This window comes from Mercenaria mercenaria, chromosome 13 (genome assembly GCF_021730395.1).
Source record: "Mercenaria mercenaria strain notata chromosome 13, MADL_Memer_1, whole genome shotgun sequence".
In the NCBI taxonomy this organism is placed as follows: domain Eukaryota; kingdom Metazoa; phylum Mollusca; class Bivalvia; order Venerida; family Veneridae; genus Mercenaria; species Mercenaria mercenaria.
In genome coordinates this window covers 48,626,147-48,645,745 of record NC_069373.1, presented here as the reverse complement: position 1 = coordinate 48,645,745, position 19,599 = coordinate 48,626,147, and the positions used below count along the sequence as shown (strand labels likewise).

The window sequence follows — 19,599 nt, the reverse complement described above, 5'->3', positions numbered from 1 at the left end:
GATTTCAATTTGAAATAAAATGGTATTTTGACGACACAATAACTTCTTCAACAGAGTACATTACATAAAATTGCAACTTCAGACGGAATTTAATACAGATTTCAAATCACAGTTATAAAGGGTTCATTATCATTATAAAGTACCTCAACAACACAGTCATACTATTGGTATCTTCATATAACTGCAGGTTCAAAATCTACCAAAGGTTAAAGCAAAACAATAGATACAAGAAAAGTACACCCAAGTTCTGTTGCCTAGCACAGTTAAACTGTTGAATTTTCACCACTTCTGTAGCATTATTAGTATATCGTTCTTTGCTTGACATTTCAAGGATTTGCAAAATAAACGAACTTGAAAAAACTGAATAAATAGCCAAAGGAGTGTCTCATGAAGCGATTTCAAAATTTTTAAGACAATATGAAAAGCAGCCTTTTGAGTGACATCCGGGTTTTAGATACCCATGATATTAGAAATCATACTAATGACAGAATTTTTCGTAAATTTTTTTGCTCTCGAAAAGACATTAATTTGGCACATTTCTTCAGCCTTCAATAAATAGATAATAATATTCACTTGAAATTGTCGTTTTGAGATATGCAAAAATAATTCAAGCAAATAAATGTTAACATACACATTTAGATTACTTATAAAATATTTCTTGTTGCCTAGAAAGCAGAGAGTATTTCTGTATTTCTTTTTGATTTTCAAGACTAACACTGTGACCGAGAAATTAACACATGCATTGAAATTTGAAACAATGTCTACAAAACATAATCTTTAAAATTTCTGTTCAAAGTAGAGTACAGTTTCTACGACTTCAAGTACAACACACCTAAGAACTTGTGATAAATATTGCCCATTCTCAAAAGTAACTAAAATACTATTGTCTAACAACAAATATGTATTCCAAGATTTTTTTCATAATTATATGTGTACTGATCATTCATATAGATACTATGCTTTTGAAGCATTAAGTGAATATGGCATCTAGCTCATGGCAAAGGAATTTTCCTATCTTGGAAAATGAAGTCTCATGTCAATAAATTATTCCTTCTCTTACCACCGACTTTTACATCACAATCTGTATCAAGTTTAATTTCTATTTTTGGAACACACGGTTTTGGGCAAACAACATCTTTTGCAAGATCAGATTTAAAGAACTGACCAATTTGTTCATACAAATACCACTGACGGGCTGCATTCAAACCTGGAAAAGCTTTTACTATAGGCATTGCATTTTTCTCAGGCACTTGCTTCAGTATATTTACCCTAACTTCTTCAGAATCGAAATATTCCTTGCAATATACAACACCCGGTTCAACTGAACTACAAAAGAAATGATGGTATTTGGACAACTGTTTAACAGGTTTAAAATACTGTTCAAGAAATGGCTTCCAGCTGTAAAAAGCAACAGGTTTGTCAGGATCGTCAACTAATTGTGGAACATTGTGACCACCTCTTGATGACTCTCTCACAGTGTCAGCCACTTGGGTCATTGTTTCTGCATTGGAATCTCTCCACTTTACTTTCCACACACCGAAATGCCAATCTGGAGCGAATTTCGTGTGACCTGCCACCAACATACTCAATGCAATAGTCTCATGTAGTCCTGAAAATTAAAATGTCTTGGTAATATTCAACTAACAAAACTGTTATCAGTATTTTAAAGTAAAATGAGCAGGGTCATGAGAAAAACATCATTAACATTTTGTGACAAGTATGGATTGAGATAACATGTGCATCAATACTGGTTGTAAATCCAAGTGTTTGTTTTCTAATGATGCAGCTTATGTTATACTTGTCTTTAGATGACAGTCAGATATAATCATGTACTTTCCTACCAGTTGCAAAGGTACAGTTAAGAAATAATTTATTGAAAAAGACTGCTTTAGCACTATTTATGCACAATGGAAGGTTATACACCAGACTTAATAATTTCATAAAGACAAAGCTGAGTGAAATTATTTGTGCCACATATTGTTCAATTGTTCTATGAATTTGATGAATCTTTACTAAAATACAACATGAGAAATTGTTTTGCCTAATATAACCATTATGTAGTACAATGTATCTGTATCATAGATCCGTCTACAGAACCTATAAATTAATGATTATCAACTGGTACCATGCCATCTTTCAACTGAAACTTATATTCAGTAAGTCTGGAAAAATATGCTGAAAAAAACTTTTTTTTACATCACATTAGAATAATGGCAACACCTTTCTGAAGCCATTTAGTACTGTTTATATGAACAATTAATTATAATCACTCTGAATATCTGAGCAGGTATCATAAGCTACTCAATTCACTTTCACACAGAATCTATGAATGTCGAAAACAGATACATGGCCTCAGTACCTTTTCCATCCTTCAAACTTTAACATTTATTCTAAGTCGAAAAGGGGCCATAATTCAGTCAAAATGCTCGATAGAGATGCCTCCTCCTTTGAACAGACTGGGGTCATGATGGTTAACAAGTATGCAAAATATCAAAGCAATATCTCAATGAACTTTGAAAATATTTGGGGTGGTACGCAAACTTTAACATTTATTCTAAGTCGAAAAGGGGCCATAATTCAGTCAAAAAGCTTGACAGAGTTGCCTCCTCCTTTGAACAGACTGGGGTCATGATGGTTAACAAGTATGCAAAATATGAAAGCAATATCTCAATGGACTTTGAAAATATTTGGGTGGTACGCAAACTTTAACATTTGTGTGACGCTCACGCCGACACGGGGCGAGAAGGATAGCTCTGCTATTCTTCGAATAGTCGAGCTAAAACAAGTAAAGAAAGTTGTTTCTTTTAGCCTAAAAATCTTACCAATTAAAGTGCGCCATACTGCATACCAAAGGACACAGTTGTTTTTGTTCTGTCCAGCTGCATTATCAAAATGTATTTAATAAAAACAAAAAGTAAAAATTAACAAATTAAATCAAACGCAAAACAAAAGGAAAGATATACATTTTCTCAAATGTGGTGTATGTTTTGCTTACTATCAAACTTTTGTAAGTAGATACATTTTTACAAAAGAGTAAAAGTATGATTATTTTTCTTTTGTACTTCTGATAGAATATAACTAAATCTGAGTTTTATCATTCAAAAACAGATGAAGCACATAAATATCAAAATGACTGCATTTTTATTGAAACAATGTATTAATAAAATCTTTAAAAAAGATCCTTTGGAATGCAACAAAGAAGAATAATAGCAGACTCGGTTTGTTTGAGTCTGTTCATGAGAGATAATGTAATGTGCAACACCTCTCGAGCCCCTAGCACTGGCTTAAGTGGAACTCTATTACACACATGTTGAATAGACTCCATGATCCCAAAGGACCAGAAAATATAACAACACTGAAACCATATTTAACCAGCAGATGTTTACATCTGTTGTTCTCTCTATATTGTCCCATTTGCCAACAGGTGTCGCTTCTTCATAATAGTAAAATTACAGCCCAAAATAAAACATAAAGAGTTATTACATATATAGTTATAGCATAATACAACCTGTGCATGTTTCTCTCCTATGCCATAGAACTGCAAATAGTGGTGAGCCATGGACGTCACACTTTCTGCTCCTTTCCCAGTGCACTGACTTTCATCAATTAAATAAAAAGTCTGTTTGCCTGCAAGAAATATAAAAGGCAAAAATAATAATGATATTTACATAATACATGTTCATACTGTATTTAAGTATTAAGAGGGGGCCTCCGTGGCCAAGTGGTTAAGGTCGCTGACTTCAAATCACTTGCCCCTCATCGATGTGGGTTCGAGCCTCACTCGGGGCGTTGCATTCTTCATGTGAGGAAGCCATCCAGCTGGCTTACGGAAGGTCGGTGGTTCTACCCAGGTGCCAGCTCGTGATGAAATAATGCACGGATGGGCACCTGGGGTCTTCCTCCACCATTAAAGCTGGAAAGTCGCCATATGACCTATCATGTGTCGGTGCGACGTTAAATCCAAAAAAAAAAAAAAAAAAATATTAAGATGCAAATTTTCTACAATATCTTTTAATTTAGACAATGCTGTTTACAGTTTATAGGCAAGTTCATAAAACTATTAAAGAATGAACAGTAAACACTTGGGATCAGACTGCATGGATGTGCAGGCTCATATTGATATACACTGACTGCAATTCAGACATCTAATGTACATTCACTTCACAACATTGGAAGTGCATTACTGACTTGATGTAAGAAATCCCACAGAACTTTCTAGAGTTTCTTTCAAATCTCATAGCACAATACTTCCAGATAAAACAGAGTACAAAACGTGATAATAATAATTCTAAACCTTTACCCTCCTAAATTTCTAATTTTAACAACTCTATCTTTTAATTTGTATATTACCTTTATAGTTCATGGAGGTATTCATTGATAATTTCCTAACCTATGACGAACAGACTTCAGTGCAGATCATGATCAAACTGCACAGATGTGCAAGCAGACAAAAGCACTCTACTTTGCTAGAGTTTAATACAGTATTGAAGCATGAATGCTCTTAGATTTTAGTTAAAGGAATTGTTTATTCTAATACCTGATCCTTCTGCACATACACCAAACACATGGCACTTCCTTGGGGTACGGAAATAAATCGGCCCAACCTGTTGAGAATGATGCGGAAAATGCACCTGCTGTGCAAAATCCCATGAATAATGATACTCAACATCCAGAGTGCATGGTGGACTGCCTGAAACATGACAAAATAATTTCTTTAAATTTATAAGCAGGTTTCATAATACTGTATTATTTAGTGATTAATATAAGTTGTATGAACTTTACAATCTGTATAAAATGAGTAAGTTTAATCCCACATGTTTAGCAAGAATAGTACTACAATTCATTTTATGCTAATAAAATTTTATGGAATACAGTCAGTGAGATATATTCCATTTCACTCACTGTATATCATAGCTTTGGTGATCTACTTGTACACTGAGCATGAATTTGAATTCATTTCCTTAAAAAAGGATGAAAATTGTAAATGCACTTTGTTTTTTATAGTATATTTCCTCATTCAAATTATTTTACTTAATGTGAATTTCATAATATTATACAGCGAGAAGTAAAATAAAATGAAACTTTATTTCTTATGCGTGTTTACTTTAATGTCGCAACATGTCTGACATCATGTCCGTTTAGCAATGTTAGGCGGTTAAAACCGCCCCTGCTTTTAACCGCCGGTTTTAACAGGTTAAAACCGCCCCGGTCAATACTCTCTGAAGTGGTCAATACTGGTCGATTGATCAATACTGGTAAATTAGTCAATACTGACTGTTAAGATATTTTGCAGTTTATGAACAATTAAATAATGACTGTTTAAGAGCATTTGGGGCTTGATTAAGGTGAATGCAGGCATTATTATTTAGGTAGTTAAATCAACCTAATCAATACTCCCAACTTGGCCAGAATTGGTATATTGGTCAATACTGGTTGATACTGGTCACTGAACATTTTCTGTTAGATTTTAAAAAAGTATTCAATTGACCAGTATTGACCACTACAGGGATATTGCATATAACCAAAATTTGAATTGACCAGTACTGTCCATTTCAATGAGTGTAATTTACAGTAATAAAATCTTTAATTATTTTAAAATAAAGGCTACTGTAAGAAGAAAAAAGCATTCAATTTGAATAAACTAGTATTGACCAGTCTAGGTATATTTTCCAAAAACCAAAATGGAGCCAAAAAATTGAATTGACCAGTATTGACCAACATACTTTTTAATGAACAAAGTTTTATATTATTCAAATTGCTTTTTTATTTTTATATTACTATTACAGCCTGTGCTAATCTGTGAATGTACATTATGTAATAGTGTTAAATAAACCCAAGAGTGACCATAGTATTGAATCGACCAGTATTGATCGGTATTGACCGGTTTTAACCAGTATTGACCGCCGGCCCGGTCAATATTCTTATTGACCGGCTTTTTGCCAACATTGCCGTTTAGGCACGTGTTTCCCACGTTATGATTATAATTTGTTGCAAAATGCATTTTCTCAACACAGTTAAGCATTGAAAAAAAAAAGTAAATGTGTTTCTTTTTCATTAATATCTCACGCGCTCATGAAATGTGAAAATTTTCTCACTTCTCAGCAAGATATATTCCATATTCACTCAAAAAATATCCACTATATATACTTAATGACTTTGTACATGTACTTAAAAAATTGAAAAATAAAAACTTTAGTCTATATTATATCACACCTTCCATTGGATTAGTATTTATATATAACTGCTTGCTTTCTTCTGTCTGTTGTCTGTAGTGAGTTCTCTGACCTAGCGCCCTTTGTATATGCTCACCATAATTTTTCAAAGTATCCTGTTTTTCTGCCTCTGTCAGTTTTCCAGATTGACTGAGAGTGAAACTGTATTTTTGACACTGGTGGCATAAATCAGTAGCGGGCTTTGAAATAGTAATGTGTGGGCAAAGATCACTCCATGTATTTCTAAATGTCTTCAAACAGACTGAACGGCACCCACTTTCACTTGCACTTTCATTATAAAGGTTGTGTATATCAATAACCTTACGGTCTGATGGCAAAAGAAGAACTGTCTTCTGGGGCACATTTGGTAAGCGACCAGGTAACGGTAACGCATTTTCTGTAGCATATTCCGTTATGAACTATTTTATTTGATTTCTATCTTCAAATGTCAAACTATGTGGAGATGGTTTGTTTTTATTCCCATGTACACGAGGAACAATACCTATTTCATCTAGAGATTTTGATATATTTCCTAGAGTGTTTTTTGAAATATAGTGAGCAAAACAAAATAATGACCTACACACTCGCAAACCCATAAAATAATACTCTTGGGAGGCTCTTTCCCGCACTTTTGATTTTTTTCCGGTAGCCTGAATATTTGCACCTGTATGCCGGTGAGAAAACAGAAGGGACTTCACTACAAGATCTCTTTCCTCTGTAGTCATTTCCATACATCTCTGACGGTACCCAATTAATTCATCAAAACTGACAACTTTGGAGCAAGCAGTACCGTTATGAAATTCCCTACAACCACATGTATCATTCCGAAATTTAAAAACTTTTTCATCCTCAAGTTGGTCAATGGGTCTCTTTTCCTGTTGTACAAGATCATTTTCAATTTCATTATCTACATCTAAGTCAGAGCTATCATCATAATACGCATCATATAAATAACCATCATCTCCAACATCTGAAACATTATCACTATCTTGGCCATTAAAAAAGGACACAGGTTGTTCATGTTCAACACTTTCATTTGGACATTCTGGATATAAAATATCAACTAAGTGAAGTTCATCATTAAATTCAGGGTCATGGTCAGAAAACTCATATGGAATAGTACTAGCTTGTGACAGTTCGATCTGGCTCATTTTAGAAGGTTAATCACATTTTATTGATTTTTATTGCGGCCACAACCTGGTTGCTATAAGGCATACAGACACTAAATAGAAAAATGGCGCGAAAAAAAATGGTAGTCGCATAATGGCGGACACAAATAGTCCTCAGTTTTTTCGCTCTGTAGAGCTATTTTCCTTATTTTCTTTACTGAAAATGCCATAAAACCTTAGAAACTGTTGATATCAAGCTAAAACCTTGTATTTTTTCATGCATTTAGGTTTCTTATACATTTCAAATGAAACTGGCACAGTGTCAGAGAAAAAAGTTTTTCTTATAGATGACATTGGTAAAAATTTAAATCTGGCCAGATGATGGTGGAAATGGGCTACTTTGATTAGAATTTGATAGAAAATGACCAATTTATTGCAATTTTGTTGAAAATGAGGACAAAACCCCAAAATATCACACTTTCACTGTTTTGAGTGTATTTTTTTAAAAAAAACTGCATGTTCATAGCCTACTGATTGCTAATTTCTAGCCATCAGAGGTAAAAGTGAACATATTTAACAGTTTAAATGTGTAATTTGTATGCATATCAGAGTAGAAAAAGTCAAAACAGGACAAAACAAGGCTGCATTTAGGGTAACTGCTTCAAAATTATGTCACGACAGCTATTTTTGACAAAATCTGACGCTTTGTCTTGTGGTACTGAAAATGCCATAAAACCTTAGAAACTGTTGATATCAAGCTAAAACCTTGTATTTTTTCATGCATTTAGGTTTCTTATACATTTCAAATGAAACTGGCACAGTGTCAGAGAAAAAAGTTTTTCTTATAGATGACATTGGTAAAAATTTAAATCTGGCCAGATGATGGTGGAAATGGGCTACTTTGATTAGAATTTGATAGAAAATGACCAATTTATTGCAATTTTGTTGAAAATGAGGACAAAACCCCAAAATATCACACTTTCACTGTTTTGAGTGTATTTTTTTTTAAAAAACTGCATGTTCATAGCCTACTGATTGCTAATTTCTAGCCATCAGAGGTAAAAGTGAACATATTTAACAGTTTAAATGTGTAATTTGTATGCATATCAGAGTAGAAAAAGTCAAAACAGGACAAAACAAGGCTGCATTTAGGGTAACTGCTTCAAAATTATGTCGCGACAGCTATTTTTGACAAAATCTGACGCTTTGTCTTGTGGTACTGAAAATGCCATAAAACCTTAGAAACTGTTGATATCAAGCTAAAACCTTGTATTTTTTCATGCATTTAGGTTTCTTATACATTTCAAATGAAACTGGCACAGTGTCAGAGAAAAAAGTTTTTCTTATAGGCATACAGACACTAAATAGAAAAATGGCGCGAAAAAAAAATGGTAGTCGCATAATGGCGGACACAAATAGTCCTCAGTTTTTTCACTCTGTAGAGCTATTTTCCTTATTTTCTTTGCAATTTTTTTGCTAAAATCACATGACAGATCTATGACTGACATGTAGGTAGCATTTTCATAATGAAATAACAACATGACAAAATTTTTCATGGAAACTTAGATCATACACCACTAGTATAATTTGAGGTCTCATTTTTTAGCTGATTTTGCAGTTTGTGTGTTTGACTGAAATTATTTTTCTTGCATCAAACATGACCCCTACTTTTCTTTTGATTTTTCTTTAGCACTATCAATATTCTTCAAGAAAATGTAGGTTACAGACATTTAAAATGGGTCCTGGTGTGTGCTGCGGCCATTGGAAATAGGTCAGTTTTATATAGAATAAAGAACAAAAACTATTTAGTGTGTTATAACCTATAAACAAATCATTGTTACATCCTCAGTTTCAAAGTCTCATAACTTCCGGGTTCAATGACCTCGACAAAAATGATAATTTTCTCATAATATTAGAAAGAAATTCATACTTACACAACTCTGATGCGTTGTTTACATATCCAGCTTCAACATTAATTACATGAAACCGTCAGGGAATCGTCCAAACAAATAATATGAAAAAGGCAAAGCCTCTGAGCGAGCGTAGCTTAAACGGCAAAGAAACTATTCACTGCTTAAAACAATTCCGAGAACCTATTCACTTGGAAAGAAACAAAAATTTAGTGTCATTGTACCTGTAACAGTGAATATCATACGTTGCAAAATTTATGGAAAGCCTGTGTCACGGTGACGTCATTACCTGTTTGTGGCGTTCTTATGGCTTTATGCTTATTTATGACATTTTATCCCATTTTCTGGCCAATGCTTGATCTTTTAAAAGAAAATCATATTTTTTTCTACCAACTGGAAATCTTTCTTGCATTATTTTTGAGTGATGGATAATATTCAGCAATCAAATGAAGTTCTGTATTCACTGCCAACAAAGCATTTCGTGTGAGCACCTGTCCTCAAGGGACACGCACTTTGTAAAATAAAAGCAAAATTGAAATTATTTCCATAACATAACTTTTTTAAAAATTAAGGCACCTAATAAACATAGAGATTGTAACTCAAATATAAAATTAAAAAAAAAACAACAATTTTCCCGACTTTGACGGAAGTAGAACAAAATGGCGGCACCCAAAATGGCGGCGCCCAGACGAGAGGAAAATTTTTCAGCTACATCACTTTGCCCAATTCGGCACACCTTTGTTATATTCGCCTACACATTGCCGTAAGGCGAGCTACGCGCTCGCTATAAATAGAAGCATTTTACCGCATTAATTTATGTCAAATTTACACCGTTTTTGAAATGACGTAATAGGTCACTCAGAATAATCAATATCTTGTGAAAATTCAGTTGTCACCGGTTGTATACCACGAAAAGAGAGCTGTTGAAGAGTTTAATAGGTCTCACATGATTTAAAAGTATCGACAAATTATTCTTTGAAAGTTTACAAATGATTTTTTCTAAGCTTACACGTCGAAATCGCTTACCAAAAAAAGACGTAAACAAATCTCGCATTTTCTCGATAACGACGTCAACGTCCATAAGACCCAAAATAATATTCCACGACACTGAGTCTGCATAATCTTTAGACAATTCAACCAAACTCTTTACATTTATTGCTTTGTATAAATTATTACAGTCATATACAATTTTTCCATTTTGTTTAACCACTAACTGATCATTTAATGAAGCTGCATTATTAATTAAAGCAATTTGATCTCCATCAGCATAATTAGCACCATCAGCAAGTTTATTAACCATAAAACTTACTTCAAAATAACCATTAAACCAATAAAAATATGAGCTTCTATCATTAATTGTAAAGTGATATCCGTTTTTTTTTGTTGCTTAACATTATTTCCCAAGACAGATATTAAAGCTGTATCTAATTGAATAGGAGTTAGTTCGTATCTTTCACAATATTGTTTTGTTCTAAACATGTATATTATATATTATTTTATTTTTTATAAATTAATCTGTTAATACGTTTACGCCGAGCTGAAGCTCCAGAACCTGACAATATTCTATTTATTCTCGTATGAATATCCACCTCCTTATTATTTTTACTGTTATTCTTTTTTTTTGTAATTCCTTAACAATTAATTCACCAACTGCCGGAGCAGGTTTCTTTTTAAATTATTTAACAATTTTATTAGCAGCTAAATTTCCAACTTCCGTTCCAACCTTTTTTGTTCCACTTTCAAGTGCTGCTTTTCCTGCTGTTTCCAGAGCCTTTTTTCCAGCTGTGCTAATTGAAGATGCAATTCCACTTGAAAACAATTTCGTTAAAGTGTCAAAGATACCTGTGCCAAGGACTGCGTCCTCGGAGACCTCAGGTCTACCGTGTATATTTTCTTCTCCTGTGTGAGCATCAACATAAATAAATATTCCTTTATTTTTGTCATAAACTTTTTTGTACATTATATAAAACTAAAATTTATAATTTCATATTTCTTTAAATATTAGTGTAAAACTTGTTTCGACCCCATTAAAATTAATTATTCTACCAAATATGTCTTTAATATATATTCTTATTGAATTTACAATATTTTTATTAATTCCAGAATATCCAACTCTTTGTGGTTCTTTTGTAAATGGATAAGCTCTTGTTAAATCTGCAGTACTTAAAGCATAGATAATATCACTGAAATTACCACCAACAAGTGAATTATCAATAAGATCACAATGAATATAAATTGTATCCACAGAGTTAGTTATATTTGGTGTTGTAGTTCCCCATTCAGTATTTCTCAATGCTTTTTTCTCAAGTCCAAGCAATGTATGAAAATTTGACATTCTTAAATCCAACATAAAATTATCATGAATTGAAATCAAAATCTTAAAACTACTTAAATCAAATTCTAAACTTATTGGAGCAATGTCTGATTTATCAAATTTAAAATCATCATTGCTTATTAATGTTTCCCTTATATAATTATTAATGTCTGTATAACTGTAAGAACCATTTGTAAATATGATATCTTTCCATTCTTTACCATTATTATAACGAATTCTTTTATTATCATATTCATCACTAATATTATGCCAAGAATAGGTCATAGTGTTAATACTATCCAAATCAACAGCATAAGTTTTATTTTTATCTAAAATTAATGAACGACTAAATCTAATTGTAAAATCACTTGGAGTATTTTTGTTATCATCTTTTACTGTTTCAGAACTTAATACTATTTTTTGTTCCATTTATATATTCAAGAAAAATAATTTTTATATAACATTTCATGTTCTTTTGGTAACATTTCATTCATTTTTAATATTTCATCAATTATACTAATACCTTCATTTTTTAGTTCTTCATTATTATTTCCAGCATCAATTGAACCACAAATTAACTCCAAGTCATTAATCAGTTCTTCTGGATTACATGGACAAACGTCATAACCCTGTCCCCTAATTACTTTTTTAAATTTCATAGATCTTTTATTGATAGGCAATCCTGATTTTTCTGTTAATTCTTTAAATATTTTTCTAGAATGAATTGATTGCTTTTTATTATTGTTATATCTTTTATTAATTAGATCAATCAAATCATTATCTACTTTAGCGTTTATTACTTCTTTTCCAGTTATTCTATCTTTAGCAATTAATTTGTTTTGACCATAAAGTTTATTAAGATCAATAATTAAATTACCATATTGTCCATTTGATGAAACTTTATATGGGTTATGATATCTTATTCCTTTTCCCATATATTTTCCTTGTGTTAGAATATCACCGATTACTTTTCTATATTTTTTATAATTATCCGACTCAGTTGTAATTGCTTCCCTTTGCTTCAGATCAAGATCTGTGGGGTTTTTTCATTCTAGTTATTGCACCAGATTTACTACCCAATTTTTTTATTTTCTTTGATACCTTTTCTATGATATCCTCTACTTCTTCCCTAGTCAATTTTTCATCAGGATTTTCAGATTCAGTGTGAAAAAATTCAAACACTTCTTGCGGCGTCCAATATCGTTTTGCATCTAAAAGATCTAAATCAATTTCTTTATTTAATACCTCCGGATCAAATTCTTTTGGTCTTGCTCCCAATTCTTCTTCTTCTGATTCTTTGGATGTATCGTCAGTTGTTTCAGTTATTCCCATCTTTTCTCTTCCATAATCTTCTAATTTCCCAAATTTATTTCCCCAATCTATTGGCGTATAGTCTTTTTCCCAATCTATTGATGTATAGTCTGGTTCTTTCCGATCTACCGAATGAAAATAAGGAGTCGATTTTAAAGCTTGTTGTTTTTTAGATTCTTCTTGCATTCCTTTAGTTAATTCAGCAATACCTTGTGTCAGATCTTCTGATATACTTTTTGGAAGTAACGCTAATTGCTCCTTAATTCCAGGTAATGCTTTTAACTGACTTGATAATTGTTCTGTTTGACTTTCTATTCCTTCAGTAATTGGTTTATAAATTTCATTATACATATCCCGATTTGTAGCTTTTTTAATTTTTTCTCTCATTATTTCTTTTCTAAGAGCCCTCATCTTTTGCCCGACTAAGTTTTTTATTATTCTCATTTCATTACGTTTTGATTGCATTTATATAATAATGCAAGATAATGTAAGATAATGTAAAATAATGTAAGATAATGTAATATTATTATATAATGGAAATTCCAAATTATGATACAAAAAGTAATGCCAAGCACAATAACTTTAAACAAATTAAACAATATCCTTTTATGCCAGATTCATGTTTTAGAATGTTAATATGTGGATCTTCTGGATCTGGAAAAACAAATACATTAATGCATATGATACGAGAACCTCTTATATATTATGATAAATTATACCTATATGCTAAAAACCTAGAACAATCTAAATATCAGGATTTAATAAATTACTTAAATGGAACTGCAAGAAAAATTAAAGTAGATCCAAATGAAATACTCGAATATTCGGCTGATCCCAACCAAATTGAACCTTGTGAGAATCTTGAATCAGAAAAACAAAAAGTAGTAATATTTGATGATTTTGTATGTGAAGATAAAAAGGTTCAAAATGAAATAACAAAGTACTTTATTCAAGGACGTCACAAAAACTGTTGTGTTATTTATTTAAGTCAGTCTTACTATAAAGTACCAAAAGATATTCGGATTAACTGTTCACATTATATTTTATTTGAAAGTCCAAGTAAACGAGAAAATGATATGATTTGTAAAGAACAAAATATTAACCCTAACTCTTTTGCTAATGCAACAAAACAAAAATATGATTTCTTATATATTGACAAACCAAGGAAGTTTTTAAGAAAAAACTTTACAGGAATTATATAATAATTATATAGATGGGAGTTTTTAATGATGTAAAACAAATAAGTGAACCTGGCAGTATAAGTAAAGTTAAATTTGATATTGATTTAAGTGATTATGCTACTAAAACAATTTAAAAAAACTTAAAAAGGAAACGGAATCATATCTTCACAGAAATAAGATACTTGATAACACAATGAACAGAGCATTAGATATGGGAGGTAATAACCTTATAAACCTAGGAGATCCAGATAAACCAAACGATGCAGTTTCAAGACGGTTTGTGTTTAAAAAAGTTCAAAGTGTAATAGATGACTATAATCTTGAAGACATCAAATCTATAAAACAAACACTAGAAGAAGAAGTAAAGAATATTGAAGATTTAACAAAAGATTTTAAAAAGAATTCATTATTAATAATTCAATTACAAGGTAAACTTGGAGAAGAAATGAAAGCCATGAATGATTCTATTAAAGAACTTGAAGAAAAATCTGATTCGACAGATGACGACATAAAGAAAGTATTTAGAACCAACGTTGAAAAGTTATACAATCAAGTTCAAGAATTAAAAGATAGTATGATTAAACATGAAGAACTAAAAGACAAGATTATTGAAGCTGAGAAAAAGTTACAGAATATGTATAAGTTAGAAATCAGAACAGAAATAAATAAACTAAATACTGAAATGGCAAAAGGGAATCAAGATTTACTCGATACATTTTCAAATAAATTTGCAGAATATAAATCTGAACTGGAAAAGGCAGCTTCACAAAGAGGTGATGACCATGACACAGCATTAGATAACCTTAAAAAGGAGCTTAATTCTAAAATAGATGACTTTAAAAAACAAATTCGAATTTGGATTAGTACTGTTGACACACGTCACAATTTAAAGTATGCAGACTTTAGTAAACTTACAAAAATATTACAAGAAGACATGACGCAGCTTAATGCTAAAGTTGAAGAACATAAAAATGAACTGGACTTTGTAGTTGAAAAATCAGTTAAACAAGGAGAATCAATTTCTGCTAATACTGAAGCAATTAACACAATTAATGATCAGCTAAAAAATTTAAAGAAACAACTTGTAGACATGATTAGTAATGTTGATGTACGTCACAATATAAAGTACGCAGACTTAAGTAAACTTACAAATCTGTTACAAAAAGATATTAATGAATTTAATGATAAAATTAAAAAAAATAATAAATGATCTGGACTCTGTAGTTGAAATATCAGCTAAACAAGGAGAATCAATTTCTGCTAATACCCAAGTAATTACTGCTAATACCCAAGTAATTACCACCAATACTGAAGCAATTAACACAATTAATAATCAGCTGGATGCATAAGATAAACAAGACGTTGTTTTTGAAAGAAGAATAGCGAATTTATATCATGAAACTAAAAGTTCTGGTGAAGTTACAACAAAACGAGTTGATGATTTAGCTGAAGTAATTCTTGAACATGAAAATAAATACAAGGAAATAGAAGAAGAACTAGAAAAAGCAAAACGTTAAGTGTTTCTTTTTGAATACAAAAGTAAAGATGATCATGTAATACCACGCGGCGGCGATAAATTATACCTTTACATTGAAGTATCAATGAGAAAGTATTATGATAGCCACGACGTCTGAATATTATCATTATATGACTTGTTGGAATCGAGTTATGGAGAGAAATACCTGTTTGATGTGGGCTATTTTGATTTATTTAATTTGGAATCTGGAAATATCGTAGATTATAAAGATCTTATAAACATAAACCAGGACTATAAACTGGCTGTACCGGATGTGCCTTTAAAGAATGTGTTTTCAGTCAAAAAAAGCCGGGATTTATATAATAGATATCAGGTTTTATTTAAAATCAATTAGAAGGGGGGAAGCACGCCCAATATCACATTTAGTTTTTAGGTGGTGGCGGGAGGGTTTTATCGGTGAATTTCCTTCTGGGAGTGTAAATATAACACGCGTGGATAGTGACATCAGTAACATCATTTATTTATTTATTTTGTTGGGTTTATTGTCGCACCGACACAATTTTAGGTCATATGGCGACTTTCCAGCTTTAATGGTGGAGGAAGACCCCAGATGCCCCTCCGTGCATATTTCATCACGAGCGGGCACCCGGGTAGAACCACCGACCTTCCGTAAGCCAGCTGGATGGCTTCCTCACGTGAAGAATTCTACGCCCCAAATGAGGTTTCGAACCCACATCGATGAGGGGCAAATGGTTTGAAGTCAACGACTCTAACCACTCGGCCACGGAGGCCCCTCAGTAACATCAGTAACGATTATGAGTTAGATATGTTCAGTGCTAATCCGTCAGTATCTGTGTATGAGAAAAAAATCAAAATTTATCTAACAGAAAAGACAATGTTTGACATTAATCCTTATAGCGATTCATCATCTACAAAAGTATCATTTCTTCTTTTGCCAGGTAGTTATGCTAAATTCTACATATTGGAGGAATATATAAATTATAAAGAAAGTAAACTTTTGAATTAAAACATTATTTAAAGTTTTAATTAATTACTGTATTTTTATTTAACTGGAATAATTAATATAATGGGAATATTCAATAATATAAACGAAAAAGTAAGTAAAATCGAAAAACAAATAATAAGGAAACCTCCATTGTTTTTAACATCTGCAACAGAAGACGTTGCTGGATTATTTCAATGGAAAGTTGATAATGCTAGTCCTGGTTTAGTTCAAAATGGTAATAATGTAAGAATTAAACAAAATTGCATCTTAATTATTCTTGTTGATGCAATTAAATTAGATAAAGGAGAAGCGAAATTAGAATTAAAAAATAAAGAAAATGTAATTCTTCAAAGATACCATGTAAAAAATAACAGAAAAAATGAATCTATTTCTATTAATTATGCTAATGAATTTAAAATGAATGATGTTATTTATATTAATTCTTTAAACGTTATGAATATTCAGTTAACAATTTATGGTTCTATAATTTAAGAGTAAGCTAATGTATCAATACCATTAATTCATCAAGAATATATCTTTTATCGTCATAACATGATAAAGATGTTTTTTTATAACATAACTGGAAAGACTGTGTTTATCAGACCGAATAACTTTAAAGGTGTGATTACTTTGGGTTGAATTAAACAAAGTATCTTTGTAATTTTTATGAACTTAATCCCTTTTCAATAAAAAGATACATATCAATATCAGTTATTAAATCTAACTGAATTCCAGTCATTTTTAACATTGCATCCCAAGCTAAACCAGGACTACTAAAATAATGGCAAGGGTCTAATTTGTAGTACTCTAAACATAGTTTTCTAAGATTTTCGAATACATCAGCTAAAAGTAATACGTCAGTTTTTAAATATAGATCATGATATTCTCCCATTGTTTTAATTTTAAATTTATTCCAAACATTTTTAGCATGTTCATATTCTTCATTAGATATGTGTGTTTCATTTAAAATTGAATAAAACTCTTTTTCAGAAGGTAATTTTGTTTCTTTGAATTTTTTTAATGAATCCATGTAATCATATGGATAAACACCTTTTGTTTTTAATAATTCAATGTAATCAAATTCTTGAGATAAATATTCAAATTCTGGAATATTTTTTACTAAGTTATCCAATGATTGAGACATAAATTGGAATGAATCAATAAAGACCAAGTCGGAAATCATAAATGCCATATATCTTTCCATATTGTTAGGAATATCATTAATTTCTTTTTTAAATTTTCCTATTTGTTGCATAATAAAATGACCGTCATAACCTCTTAAATTACGAAAAATAACAGGAATTTTGTGTGTTAGTCTAAAATTAATATTACATTCTGAGTGAGCACTTCCTCTGAATTTTCCTGTTATATGACAATGATCACGTGCTTTGATTGAATCTTCTATATATTCTTTTTCACAGATATGACAAAACTTTTGTTATTTAAATTCACTTTCATCTTTTTTAGACATTCTTAATTCTTTGTTAAAGTGCTCTTTAAATATTTCTTTACAATATTCCTCTTCCTCAAGCATTTTTACAATAAATTTATAAACTGCATTAGGGCCTCTATAAATCTGGGTTGGTTTAGTATATTTATCGTTATAACAACAAACAACTTTATAGCCGTAACCACAATCTATATGATTTTGATATGGTTCAGTAAATGAAGATTCAGGTGATGGTAAAGCAGTTAAAACTTTCTTAGTTATTGATTCAAAATCAGCATAAATTACAAAAGGTACTGCTAAACCTTTATGATAATTTTTAAATTGTACTTTACTTCCCTCTTTTGGTATTTTTACGCCTTGGGTACCATTAATAGCTAAACAATTTGGTATGTGTTCATTTAATATTCTTTCTTGAGTAAAATGCTGCAGGCAGCTTTTACAAAAATGTTTTTTATGCTGATATTTTGTTTTTTTAAACATTAAGCTATTAAAGTCTTTTATCCAAACATAATGTGTTATTTCGTTATTATTAATTAGCAACATGTCACAGAGTTCTTCGTATTGATATTTTGATATGTACAACGGATAAATACCTGCAGGTTCTTCATAACCAAATATATTAAATGATATTTCATTTAAAACTTCTATTTTAGGTATTTGATTTAATGTAACAGGAAACTTTATTCCAGTATAATCAAGATCGTTTATATGCTTTTTATAATTTGAAACTCTCTCAGAATGTTTTGTTACAGGAAATTTGTAAGCTAAATGACACCATCTAAAACATTCGTTATCATCATTCTTTATATTTATCAATCCTTTTCTTGGATGTTGTAATGGTTTTGGTAATTCTAAATAACTTGAAGCAGCCAATGGACTATACTTATATCTATGTATATAATGAGCATCAACTGATTCTATTCTCCAGCCACTTCCTTCTGAAATCCAATTACCAATTCTATTTATTATTTCATCAAAGGCTTGACGTAAAGTGTTTTTTATTTCGTTTTTGTTAATAATTTCTAAAGCCTTTGATTGAAAATAAGCTGATTTATATATTGTATCTGTTGCACTCATTTTTACAAAAGTTATTTTTAAAACAACGTTTATTTTTATACCTTTTAAAGCTTTAAGTTCAGATTTTAGTATATCAAATGAGTCGTTTATAGTTAAATATAATTGATTTTTTGGATCTTGTCTATATTCAACTTTAATTTCAAATTTCTTATAATATTGATTTTTTGATCTCTCAATTTCCATCTATATATTATATTTAGAAAAAAAAAATTCGTTAAGCAAAAAAGGATTAAAAAAAATAATAAAATAAATAAAGTTTAAGAAGAAATAAAATATATAAATTTATATCTTTTTCCGTTAGTTTTTGATATTCCATTTTTTACTCTGTTTTTCCCTTCGCAGCACATTTTTATTAATCCAGAATTCATATCAAGGTCTTTAAATGCTGCGTAAGTGCTTCTATATATTTTTTCTTCATTAGTGTCACAATCGGTTGCAATAACTCTTTTAGGGTTGTTTCGATGATTATTTGGTCTGGGACAATCACATAATCTTACATTACTTTCCTCTTCTGCTAAAGGCACTACCGGAGGTACTGACATTAAACAACCA

At 31.0% G+C, this 19,599-nt stretch overlaps 2 protein-coding genes and 1 long non-coding RNA gene across 3 annotated transcripts in view; 1 reads left to right on the top strand and 2 right to left on the bottom strand.

Annotated features, from left to right (window-relative positions):
- Positions 1-19,599, top strand: part of LOC123528776 (uncharacterized) — a 75,560-nt gene that overhangs the window by 1,795 nt on the left and 54,166 nt on the right. The gene's annotated exons all lie outside the window — the stretch shown is intronic.
- Positions 419-2,884, bottom strand: LOC128547913 (uncharacterized). Its single transcript, XM_053521757.1, has 2 exons — positions 2,823-2,884; positions 419-1,609 (listed from the first exon to the last, which is right to left on the bottom strand). Exon 2 carries the CDS (start codon positions 1,581-1,583, stop codon positions 1,032-1,034), a length of 552 nt encoding a protein of 183 aa, XP_053377732.1. The 5' UTR covers positions 1,584-1,609; positions 2,823-2,884; the 3' UTR covers positions 419-1,031.
- On the bottom strand, positions 3,398-9,333 carry LOC128547914 (uncharacterized). The gene is made up of 3 exons (XR_008366768.1): positions 9,256-9,333; positions 4,538-4,690; positions 3,398-3,627 (listed from the first exon to the last, which is right to left on the bottom strand). It is a non-coding gene; the product is annotated as an uncharacterized LOC128547914 (long non-coding RNA).